Below are 13,238 nucleotides of genomic sequence, written 5' to 3' on the forward strand. Positions count from 1 at the left end.
TTTCCATAGAAAATAATAGTAAATACTTTGCTTATATACTCAGTGACATTGAGGCACCATTGCTTCCATCTTATTAATCTGTATCTGCTTGCTATGACCAGTGTCTTAAAGCTCTGTGGTGATCCCTTCCACATGTGCTGTTGGGTTTAATGCTGAATTATGCAGCCAGGCCGGCACTTCCAGTGTCCTGGTTTTTACCAGATGTTGTGGAGGTGCCGACATGAAACAAACATAGCATTACTGTGTAGTCATATATTATGCAATATTGCTATTTAAGCATAACCTTGGTATTTGCAAAATGAATCTTCATCTGTAGTAATGTGTTTACTTTGTAGAGATGAACCGTCACCACTACGCTCTCTATGTGCACAACTGCCGCCTTGTGTTCCTATTGCGTCGAGACTTTGACCAAGCAGACACTTTCAGACCTGCAGAGTTCCACTGGAAACTGGATCAGGTACTTGAGATTTTCTTGATAGATTTGCTAAAAAGAACTTCAGTTCCTTCGCGGCTCCGAATATTTTCTCACAAAGGTCTATTTGTTCAAATTTATTCTCCAGTGCTCTCCTCGGCTTGTGCAAATGCTGATGTTTGAAAGGTTATTTTGGCAATCTACTAAGCTTTATGAAGGTGCACTGACAGTTTGTTCTGTTTAAAGGCCAATTCAGAGCATATGACCCATATACTTTACTTGTTGTATTTAATGACTGTTGCCACAAATCGTACTGATTGCAGACCCGACAAATCAATATATTGTTTTCTGCATTCCGCTGTCTACAGTACAGAGGGTATATTATTTAGAAATAAGCTAAAGTGCAACAGACTCTGCAGTTTAAAGTACAGATAACTCAAATCAATTGCATGAAAAAAGGAATTAAAGAATTTATGCATAATTATTGGTATAACGGACAACCATCAAGCACAATGCTTTAATGCTTTTAGCATTTTGTAATAGAGCAAGTAAATTAAAATCTGTAAGGCTATCATGCTGCAAAACATTACAATTAATTCAAAACCAAATACTGGTATATAAATGTTAACACAATGGGGGTCATTTATAAAATTTGCACAGTGCAGAATTATTCGTACAGTGAACATATTTGCCCTGCACGTGTTCATATTTATAAAACTGGACAAGACTGGTTCATTTAAAGGAGAAGGAAAGGTAAAAACTAAGTAAACTATATCAGAAAAGTGCTCTATAAAAAGAAACACAAGATTTCTTGTCTTCTTTTGTGTAAACATGTTCTTAGGGTATCAGACTTCCTTTTCTTCAGGGCAAATCTGCTCAGCTCTTTCCTCTCTCCCCCTCCCATAAGAATGTGTAATTTGAGGTACCAGCAACTAGAGCTGCAGCAGGAAGCTACTGAGACCGAGCTAAAATGGCAGCTGCTATCTTAAGCAAACAGAGGGAGCTTCGAGGGCTATGTATATAGCATTCTAGGTGGCACTATTGTGGCTAATCTATTGCCAGTAAAATGGCAAAATGCCTTTCCTTCTCCTTCAATGGGCAAACATAATTGCAATATTTTTATTCACAGTGTTAGTTGTCCTTAAAGGTTTTTAAATATGGCAAATTCGCTAATTGGGAATATTTATGCTCACACTTACGCCATAGCTTTAGTGGCAGAAAAAATATTTGCTAAACTGATTTAGCAAATTGAAACTTTATATTTGCAAAGACAAAATCGGCAATATATTTGCACATAATAAACGCGCACAGAGGGAATGCACATGCAAATCACAATCTCATTTGAAAATGTTTGTGCACAATTCGCTTTTCTTTGCGATTCACAAAAAAGGAAAGATGGACACAACAGTGCACTAAGAGGTTAGTGGAAAGCATGCACAAACAGCCATTTGTGAAAAAAAATATGCACTGCGCAAACTTTATAAATGACCCCCATTGATAACCATGTAGCTATACAAACCAGACCTCATTTTTATTTGCATCATATAGTTACTGATTTATAGTTTATGCACTTAGCAATTGTAGTCACTGGGGAGGAGGAGCCTGATATGTAAGAACCTTCCATTATATTTAGACTTTATTCTTTAAGGAACAAATGTCAGAGTCTGTTCAATCTGTTTCTTTAAAACACTAGTGGGCCCAGGGCAACAATCTCATTGATGGGCTTCTGGAGCCACACCAAGAAATTTGTGATAATGCTACCCTCAAGCAGGTGGTGTTTACTATAATACAGCAGGCAGTAAATAAATGGCTTGGCTACTAAAGAAGACACTGAGTCACTCTGGACCAATAACCATGACAGTTGATAAACCTTAATTATAAAATCGGGACACAAGAAAAAATTAAGATATAACCTTTTTAATATGAGCATTTGTTGCAGCACATAGGAGAGCAATTCCAATTCATTGAGGGGCCTGGGGATGTCTTATTGTATTCTCATTTATTAAAACGAGCCTGTTCAGGGCTGGATTTCTGTGCAGCACGTCCAGAGGCCAGCACCCTTCATCGCCAACTCTCCCAAAACACGTGCAAGTGCAATGTTTGGACTTACACCCGGAGCACAGGGGACAGGATGCACAGAAATCTCCCGCATCCTGCCTAGACCCCAGTGCTCCAGGCAAACTTCAGGCTTTAAGTGACGCTGGGTGGCATGCAGCCCCTTAATTTGTGCTGAGACCCTGCCTGACCCTTATAGTCCCACAACCAATTTTATTGTGATACATGAATGCCCATATCTGTAACCCTGGCACAATTTTACCCTTCAGTGTAGGGCTCTTATCTTTTTCTTGAGCAAATTCCTTCATTAACTACTCTTTCAGTCAGTTTTAAATGTTTTATAGATGCATAGCTGTAAGTGGAGAACCATTTGTATACACGAGCCTGCAAGGCCTTCAGTTGCTACAAAACAACAAGAGGCAGTGGACAAAAGCTAAGAATGTCTATGTATAAACATGGCCTTATGTTTTGTTACCTTCAAATATCTGCACAGTCTTTTAGATAAGAAACTTGTACCTACCTAGAAATCTTCTTTTCACTATATATTCTTTCTTGTTGATGGTATTTTCTTTTTTGAAATGGTATAATACTGATTTCTTTATCAAACCTAACTATCTCTTGGCATTCCTTCATGACCATTGCAGGAGCAGTTTTTACAGCTTGAATCAATATACAAATACAGTCAGCAATGTTGAAAAGTGAAAAACATATGTAGAAAGCTTGACACTTTCGATTAAGTGACATGTCAGGTCTCTTCAACATAATTTTATTTGTAGTTATTCCCCTGATTCTATATCCAAAATATGAGTCCAACATACATAATATCATTATATTTCTGCTGCTGCCTGCACACTTCTTACTTATAACTATGACTGAGCTTTCTTTCCAATCTCTATTTTCTTACTATAGTTATTCCTATGTATAATATGCTCCCTCCCACTTATAGTCTCCACAAAATGTATTTAACTATTGTTTAATCCTAAAAATACAATTTTCCAGTACAGGTATCGCATGTATTTTCGGGAAACCCTTTACCTAGAAAGTTCTGAATTATGGGAAGGCTATCTCCCATAGAATCCATTATAAGAAAATAATTTTTACAATCCTTTTTCTCTCTAATAACAGTACCTTGTACTTGATCCCATCCAGGGCCGGATTTCCAAACTGGCCGCCCCAGTCGCACGCCCCCCCCCCCCCCTGGAGTGCGCATGCGTGCGCGATACAGGGGAGAGGATATTGCATGCACAGACAGCGGGGGTGCGGCGGGGCCCCCAGGTCTCTGCCGCCCTAGGCCCGGGCCTTTGTGGCCTCTCCATAAATCCGGGCCTGATCCCATCTAAGATATAATCATTCCTTATAGGAAGCAAAACATTCCTATTGGGTTTATTTAATATTTAAACATTAAATAATATTTAGTGTTTTAGTTGACTTAAGGTGTGGAGATCCAAATTACAGAAATATCCCTTATCTGGAAAACCCCAGGTCTGGATAATGGGTCACATACCTGTATTAAGAACTGAAAGTACAGTAGAAAGTTTTCTGTTAGGTGTTAGAAATGATAAAGTACATCCTATTAACAAATGTAAGAATATGATTGTAAGCTCTACGGGGCAGGGACCTCCTTCCTACTGTGTCTCATACCACATGGCACTTATTCTCTGTGCATTTATATATATTTATTGTATTTATTATATCACTTGTCCTCCCTGTATGTAATTTTGTATTCTGTAAGACTGTACAGCGCTGCGTACCCTTGTGGCGCTTTATAAATAAAGTTATACATACATACATACATACATACATACAACATTGCCATAATTTTTATCCTTCTCGATAAACATTCAGGGTTTCCAAATAGTACAGGTATGGGACCCATTATCCAGAATGCTCGGGACCTGGGGTTTTCCAGAAAAGGGGTCTTTCTGTAATTCGGATCTCCTACCTTAAATCTATTTAAAAAATCATGTAAACATTAAGTAACCCCAATAGGATTGTTTTTCATCCAATACGGATTCATTATATCTTAGTTGGGATCAAGTACAAGGTACTGTTTTATTATTACAGAGAAAAAGGAAATCCTTGTAAAAAAAATGTGAATTATTTGATTAAATTGGAGTCTATGGGAGATGGCCTTTCCGTAATTCTGAACTTTCTGGATAATGGGTTTCCGGATAAGGGGTCCAATACCTGTACTTTTTTTAGTATATCTGTTATATACTATATTTAATTTCCCTTCATGCTGCCTTCAATATTTTAGCCTAGTACTTTCATCAAGACACTTGAGATGAGCAAAATGATTTATATTTCTATAGAAATGTATATTTTCTATAGAATGAGTAACTGGTAGCATAGATAGGTACTTACAGTATTTGTATTCACCTTATAAGATTAAGTTGAATTAATGGAAGCAAGGCATAGGGGCACATTTACTAAGACACGAATTCGAATCTGAATTGGAAAAATCCGATTGGAAAACGAACATTTTGTGACTTTTTCGTATTTTTTTCGATTTTTTCGGCGCCTTTACGACTTTTTCGGAAATTGTCGCGACTTTTTCGTTACCAATACGATTTGCGCGAAAAAACGTGAGTTTTTCGTAGCCATTACGATGCACTCGTATCTTGTTGCGACTTTTTCGTATTGAGCGCTCGTAAGCGGCGGGCGAAACTTTCAGACTTAGCATGATTTTGGAAGCCTCCCATAGGACTCAATGGCACCCTGCAGCTCCAACCTGGCCCACGGAAAATCTCCCATAGGGCTCAATGGCACCCTGCAGCTCCAACCTGGCCCACGGAAAATCTCCCATAGGGCTCAATGGCACCCTGCAGCTCCAACCTGGCCCAAGTAAAGTCCCCATACTGAAGCTTGAATGAATCCGAATCTTTCGTACTCGGCACGAAGGCTACGAAAAAATCGCGACAAAATGCGAGCGCATTGTGACGGCTACGAAAAACTCGCGTTTTTTCGCGCAAATCGTACTGGTAACGAAAAAGTCGCGACAATTTTCCGAAAAAATCGCCAAATACCGATCATTACGAAAAAAACGCAATCGGACGCATTCGGCCGGTTCGTGAGTAAGTAAATGGGCCCCATAGTGTTGGGTTGTTAACTTAAATGTATCATCATAATTTTAAATGAGCCTTATAGAAGAATTATATTGGCCTATCCTATGCATAGAACACTCAGTTTGGAAAACACAGTAAGAGTGAGACAGCATATTTGCTCTAAAAATCAAGTTAACTCTGATTCACCTTATCTTTAACAATCTCAGCGTATTTTTTGTATTAGATTCTCCTAAAACATTTAAACCTGTTAAAGTTGAATTTCCCAATATGAAATCGTTGTTTGGTGTCATTTTGCTAGGAGCTGTTATCTGCTCTATGGAGACTGATGCTCCTAATTATAGATTATTATACTGGTTCCAAACGAAGCTCCTTGTGAGGCATTTAGACTCCTTCCTTGCAGCATGCTGTATTCTAGCCCGCAAGTCAAGTGGTTAAGATCGTAAAGAAGAAATATAAAAGATGAAATTTACCTAAGCAGCCAGAGAGATAAATGATAAACAACTCATCTTAATCCGACCAAAGAGAATTATTGCAAGTCAGTTCTACTGCATCCAGCAGGGCTTAAGTCTATTAGTTTTCTATCCTTTAAAGTCTCTTATGACATAGTTTATTTACTAATCTTTCCATTGACTTTCTGCATACCTCACTGGCAATCACTTCCTATAGATCAAAAGGATTGTCAGAAGGCTGAACTGCATTCCATGTGCCTCCTCTTCTAGGTACATTAAAATCCATCTTCATTCATCAATGCATGGATAAGTGTATACCAATAACAGCACTAGGCATTCAGTTATACTTATATTGTTACAGAAATACATCATAACAAGTGCTTAGTTACAGTGCAAGGAAGATAGAAGGACACTTGAAAGAATTATAGAGGTTCTGCTATTGCGAAAAAAATAATACATCAAATTGTTGTGGATGTTAAAGGAGATCTATAGTTATAAAAACGTGAAACAATTTACTTAGTAGTAGCAATTTTTAAAATAAACTAGTTTGTTTTTTGCCTTGCAGGTTATACAAGGAGGAGTTCCAGTCTTCTTCCTAGTGAGGGACTTGTCTACTAAGCAGAGCACTAAGCACTAATCAATGCTGCAGTGGACATAGACCTTAGTGAAATGCCTACTCACTATTGGCTGCTGCACTGGTTAGTTGGCTGCAGCACTGGTTAGTGCTGCTTCTCACTAGTTAGAAGATCAGAGCTCCTTCCTGGAAAAGAAAAAGTTAGAAAAGGCCCTTGTGTGGGAACATAATTACTCTTTATAAGCACATATAGGTAGTGGGGTTTTCTTGTTTCGCATAAAAAGAACAACTACTTTAGCCTTAATGAACTGAACTTTAATTTGAAATGGTAAAAATTGTTCTTCACGGTGAGGGCAGTGAGGTTGTGAAATTCCCTGCAGGAGGATAAGTGATGGAAGATCCTATTAATGCCTTGTGGCTTGAATAATATCCAAGGCTATAGTGATACTAAGATCTGCAGTTAGTTTAGTATGGGTATGTATATATATTTTTATATGCATGTGCATATTAATAGGTTTGCATAGGACTAGGAATGTGTATACACATGTATGGGGCCCATAACCCGGAAACCCATTATCTAAAAGATCCGAATTATGGTAAGGCCATCTCCCATAGACTCCATTATAATCAAATAGTTCATATTTTAATAAATTATCACCTTTTTCCCTGTAGTAATAAAACCGTACTTTGTACTTGATTCCAACTACGATATATTATCGTAATTAGAAGTAAAACAATCCTATTGGATTTATTTAATGTTTAAAAGATTTTTTAGTAAACTTAAGGTGTGGCGAGCCAAATTTTTGAAAGACCCCTTATCTGGAAAACCCCAGGTTCTGATCATTCTGGATAACAGGTCCGTACCTGTGTATATATTATACTGGGGGTTATATGTACTTATGTCCACAACAATTTCAGTGCCACAAAAAGGACATACTCACTTTCAGACAGTGATGTGTATAACACAAATGTAATGGCTAATATTTCCCTGATTACAGTTAATGAATGTTTTAGTGCAACAGAGAATATTGAGCATTTAAATAATCAGCGAGCTTTAATACCTCCTCATTTGCTCTGACACACAAGATTGCATTTAGTTATTCTGTAATGATGTATCATGTCCCATTAATTCTCTTGCATAGCCCCGTGTCCTTTGGCCAATGCAATAAGCAGACCAATTAATCTAAAGGCATGGCAAGACATCCCAAAAAAGATGGCTTTCTTATGAATCACTAAATAATAAAGAAAATGTAATACTTACTATTATACTTTTTTATTAAAAAATTTTTTTGTTTCTTTGTAAGGAATGTTCTTAGCTAGTCATGTTTAGTTCATCATCACGGTATTTTAAACAACATACAGTACCAGGATTAAGTAAGATTTCTAGGAAAACAGACGGCTACTAAACCGAGGAGCTATACAATAATTGTCTGTGCTTCACTAGTTCATAATATATGACATTTCTAATCTCACTGTGACAAATGCATTATTCTTCCACACCTACAATCTCTATAGGCTAAACAGATGCAATTGCAGTTGGTTATGTAATAAAAGGCACTAGTTTGCCCAAGATCAGTAACCCATATCAACCAATCAGCAGGTAGAATTTACTGGTCACCTGTTTTAAAGAAAACATCCAATTGGTTGCTATGGGTCACTGCTACTGGCAAACTTAGTGCCTTTTATTACATGTAGGGGTAAATATTTTAACTGATAAATTTGCCATGACCAATTCTGAATTGCAGTTGCAATACACTTATGGACAAGTGCTTTTAAGTCAGAATTCATGCCAAAATGCCTGTTCTATTTTTGCAGTAAATATATAGGCAAAATCTGGTCAGGTTATTTTAGAACTTGGTTTTATCTTGGAAATCCATGGATCCATACAAAATAGTAGGCCACCTATTTGGATCTATCCATCCATCTCAATAGAAATCATTCCATCAGTTCCCATTTCTTAAACTCCTGGTTGCAGCTCTTCTTTTATTTGTATTATTTGTTCTTCTATTATTCTTGTTAACATATAACTACCAATCACTGCCAGGTCTAAGATTTTATATATTTGATATAAAGCACTGTATTTTTTAAGTTAAAAGCAGAGTTGTGGCAAACAATTTGCCTGTTGCTGTTTTAGTTTCATTAGCAGATTATTTTTCTGGCATCATAAGTGGTCTTTTATTTATTATAGATGAGACAGGTAGTGTAAGATTATGATCTTTATGAATCATGTAAAACGGCAAATGTGAAGTATGTATGTGTCAAGGTTCCATTATTTAAAAAGCATTTTTCATAAATTAGTAACTTACATTGTCACAAGTCACAAGGCTTTACCTGTTTATTACACAATGAATGGGGGCACAGTATTTCAAAAACCTTTGTTTGTGCACATTTCAATAAGGCATAAAACACAGTAACTCAGATGGGAGAAAGTAAGAATATTAATACAGAAAGATTAAATAAGGGGAGAGCAGTGGAGCAAAGATTAGTACAGGTATAGGATCCCTTATCCGGAAACCAGTTATCCAAAAGCTCTGAATTACGGAAAGCTCCGTCTCCCATAGACTCCATTATCTGGAATACCCTTGGTCCCGAGCATTCTGGATAACGGGTCCTATACCTGTATATGCTTCTGTAGCAACTTACAGGTCCTGAGCAGCTGCACAATAGGGAAAGAATGACCAATCAGAGGACATTTTTTCCCAGCAGTGGTCATGTATTGCTCACCTCATAAATTACTTTATATAGATAATTATCTTAAAGTGCTAATGATGCTATATAAATTATAACAGACATACAAACTCACTAAATTTTGTCAACTGTAAATCAGATTTATTTATGTGCCGTTAGTTTCATCACGTAAAGCTGCCTCACTGACACCTGGGTAAGAAGAATTAAATGATTTTGCAAGAAACTAAGGCATTTACACTGCATAAGGATAACCCATGCATTTTTTATGAATAGCAATTTCAGATAAGAGTTTCTGTTTAGAGTATGAAATGTGAAATTGCCTTTGACTTTTACTGCACTTTGAGGGTTGTTGTGGACCACATTCAGAAAGAATTCATTATTAACATAGTAATAGAAAATGTGTAGTTTTCCCACAGATAATGACCAAAGGGTCTGAGGTACCAAGTTAAAAAGATGGAGTCATCGCATGGAAATAATGTTTACAAGCATAAGTATAATGTTGTCAATGGCAAGACTGGACATGATATACAGTAGGTGAAAGAGTAAGTTATTCATCACCCATCTCCCATTGTTAAACAGAGCTGGGTCACACAGGCTACACAGTCCCTTTGGGCTGTACTATCTAAGGCTGATGCCACACGTGGCGTTTTTACGCTGCGTTTTTTCTCAGCCTCAAAACGCCGCACAAGCCACACAGCCCCTGACTATGTTGTTTTTCAGCCTAGTACTGGTGACGTAGAAAATTCCGTTTCCATGATGCTAATAGTGCGAAATAGTAAAAAACGCTGCATATTTCCACTAGGTCTGGCAGCTGCCTTTGTGTATACATAGGAATAGCTTGCTGTGCAAATACTGGCGTATTTCGGCCAATGCTTGAAAAATCCATGCTAAGGTGTTTTCTAGCGTATTTCCACATTGTGTGGTTTGCTTCGAGTCTTTTCAAGTTATTTCTATGGATGAGGATATCGTGCGTTTTTCAGCCGCTGTGAAAATTAGAAAATACGCAGTGTAAAAACGCCATGTGTGGCATCAGCCTAAAGTTACTAGCACTTAACTCAACCGCAATACTAGGGTTAGTTACTCATGCTAACAAAAGGCTAGTTGACCAGTTTTAATTACCAGTAACCTTTTATTAATAAACAGTAAATATAACTTAGTATTATTTTGGCGATATATTTATTTCCCCCTCTAGAGTAGTGTGTGCCTCTGAGTACAATCATATATTTCATGATTACGGATTTCTATTCTGTAAAAAATAAGTCATGAAACGTTCACACATTAACTGACAAGAAAGATTGCAGAGCAGGTAAATTAATTTCTTCTTAGAGTCTAGTAAATGTCATGTGTTATATTTCAAGCTCAGTGAAGGTTTAGAAACTTTTTAATATGTGATGCACCTTAAAATGCTCAGTCTGCTCTTATAGGTTTGCTTTCAGGCTCCTAATCTCTATAGACATATACATAGGCCAAGTAGTAGCCCACACATCTAACTGTATTCTTAAAGTTGCATTCATTCTTAACTGTTGGTTGAGTAACTTGATAGAGGCTATTTGCAGGTGTATAGAGTTGCAAAGGCCTAAATGTAAAAGGGATCCTTGGAGCATTAAGCCATATCCACTTGTAAATCACTATTATGCTTAACGGTAATATCCTTGAGGAAAAATTAATCAATGACCTCAAATGAATTACACCAGATGCAGAATTAAGTGTGGAGACATACCGTACCTATATTTATCCAACAACCTTCCATATAACAATTCATTAACACAGATTGCATTTTACATTGATAATACCAGTTAAAGTGATACTGACACTAAAAAGCGACTCCTCAAAATATGAATGTACATAAAAAGTTGCCTATAGGTCATGTTGATTGATTTGCTTTTGTAAATAATTGTTACTTGAAGTTCCTAAACCTGACTGTTTTGCCAACCTGATTGCCCCTTCCCAACCTGTCAGTTACAGCTTCTAATGCTAACGGCCTCCTGCTGGACAAATATGGCAGCCCCCTTATAGGGGAACATGGGGGATCGCACAGGTAATATAAAAGCATTGGGCAGATACTTTTATGGCAAAAATGAAGGTCATGCAAAGACAATGTTATGATAGATGTAAAAAAAGGTTTAATTTCTGGTGTCAGTATTAGTGATGGGCGAAAAGTTTCGCCAGGCATGGATTCGCGGCGAATTTCCGCGTTTCGCCATTGGCGGATTGTTTCGCGGAACGGATGAAAAATGTCGCCGCGGAAAAATTCGGCGCACGTCCAAAAATTGTCGCGGCGTCAAAAAAGAATAGTCGCGGGCGACGAAACAAGAGCCGCGCGACGAAACAAGAGCCGCGGACGACGAAACAAGAGCCGTGCGACGAAACAAGAGCCGCGCAACGACGAAACAAGAGCCGCGGACGACGAAACAAGAGCCGCGCGACGAAACAAGAGCCGCGCGACGAAACAAGAGCCGCGCGACGAAACAAGAGCCGCGCGACGAAACAAGAGCCGCGGGCGACGAAACAAGAGCCGTGCGACGAAACAAGAGCCGCGGGCGACGAAACAAGAGCCGCGCGACGAAACAAGAGCCGCGGGCGACGAAACAAGAGCCGCGGGCGACGAAACAAGAGCCGCGGGCGACGAAACAAGAGCCGCGCGACGAAACAAGAGCCGCGCGACAAAACAAGAGCCGTGCGCGACAAAACAAGAGCCGTGCGCGACAAAATAATAGCCGCGGGCGACAATTTTTTTTGTCGCACGACATTTTCGCCGCTTCGCGGATCTTTTCAAAGATTCGAGAATTTTTCGGCGAAGCGAAACGGAACAGATTCGCTCATCACTAGTCAGTATCTCTTTAAAGCTAGCCAGCCTCTGTTAATTCTTAGGGACTGCCATATAAAATATATTGTTCTGCCATACTTACCAGTCAGAAATGTTATACCAAGTATCCTTCAATTAAATACAATGCTATAGACCTATATGCTGCTAAAAAAAATTGTATTTAAAGTTTATACAAATTATTTTTAATATATGAATGTAATTATGTCAGAAGGTAGACAGGCTCTTCAAAGCCTCTTTCAGGCTGCATCTATGTACTGGTGATCACCCCTATATTTACCTATGGATCTAACTAGGTGCCCAATTATATTCCACCAGTACTTATAGCTGGTGACAATTAATAGCTTGTCGCCAACTGAATGTAAAAATTAACCCTCACCCTGCCAGTAGCTTATCACCCATACAGAGATATTCAGACCAGTTTTTTAAGCCAAATGCAGGATTGAAAAATGATAATATATGTCTAATAATGATAATATATGACTTCTAAGGCAGATGGGAGCTTGGACTATGCAATTTAGTTTGGATTAGTAGATGGCATGCTGAAATGCTGCAATGTAGGAGTGACAGGGGCATAAAATGGAAAGGGAATAATTCTTTAGTTTGCTGTTTTACTCTGTAATCTTATTCAACAGTGCTGCACATCTTGCTTTATAATTATACAAACACTGGTTTCGCATTAGAGACTTATGTCTCTATGGGTACCATAACTGCAAAGCCTGCCATGAGCTTTTACATAAATCTTGCCTTGTGTCCTAATGTATTTCTCACAGGAAAAGGCTGAACTTTTCCTATTTCCAGACCTAGACATTAGCCCTCACTTTCCTGAGGGATTTTTATCAAGATTTCTAGGAAAGACTATTGCCCCATGTGCCATTCTTCCACAGAAATCAGTTGCGAATAGAACAGAAGGGCTATGGTGGGATTGCTGAGAGACCATGGAGCACATATATCTCCCAGTCAGTGTTATGGATACTTGTATGTTCAAAGATAACTAGTTGTACAATCTGAAATGAAAGTAATTACAGCAATCATATACACAAGGGGTCCTTCTAAATTTCTCCTACAGGTCAACATTTATCAGATCACTGATTTACTTACTGTATGTAATTCCTAGGGAGTCTCTTATTGTTTAATATCTTTATACCCATTTGGGATTCACATACAATGT

At 38.2% G+C, this 13,238-nt stretch overlaps 1 protein-coding gene and 1 long non-coding RNA gene across 3 annotated transcripts in view; one reads left to right on the forward strand and one right to left on the reverse strand.

Moving 5' to 3' along the window:
- Nucleotides 1–13,238, forward strand: part of clstn2 (calsyntenin 2) — a 438,919-nt gene that overhangs the window by 348,735 nt on the left and 76,946 nt on the right. Inside the window, exon 8 of the mRNA XM_002941193.5 lies at nucleotides 336–457. Coding sequence (XP_002941239.2) covers nucleotides 336–457 — 122 coding nt within the window. The remainder of the gene's footprint in view (nucleotides 1–335; nucleotides 458–13,238) is intronic.
- The window catches only part of LOC105945392, a 143,649-nt gene that overhangs the window by 43,261 nt on the left and 87,150 nt on the right, over nucleotides 1–13,238 (reverse strand). The gene's annotated exons all lie outside the window — the stretch shown is intronic.

This window comes from Xenopus tropicalis, chromosome 5 (genome assembly GCF_000004195.4).
Source record: "Xenopus tropicalis strain Nigerian chromosome 5, UCB_Xtro_10.0, whole genome shotgun sequence".
Lineage (NCBI taxonomy): Eukaryota > Metazoa > Chordata > Amphibia > Anura > Pipidae > Xenopus > Xenopus tropicalis.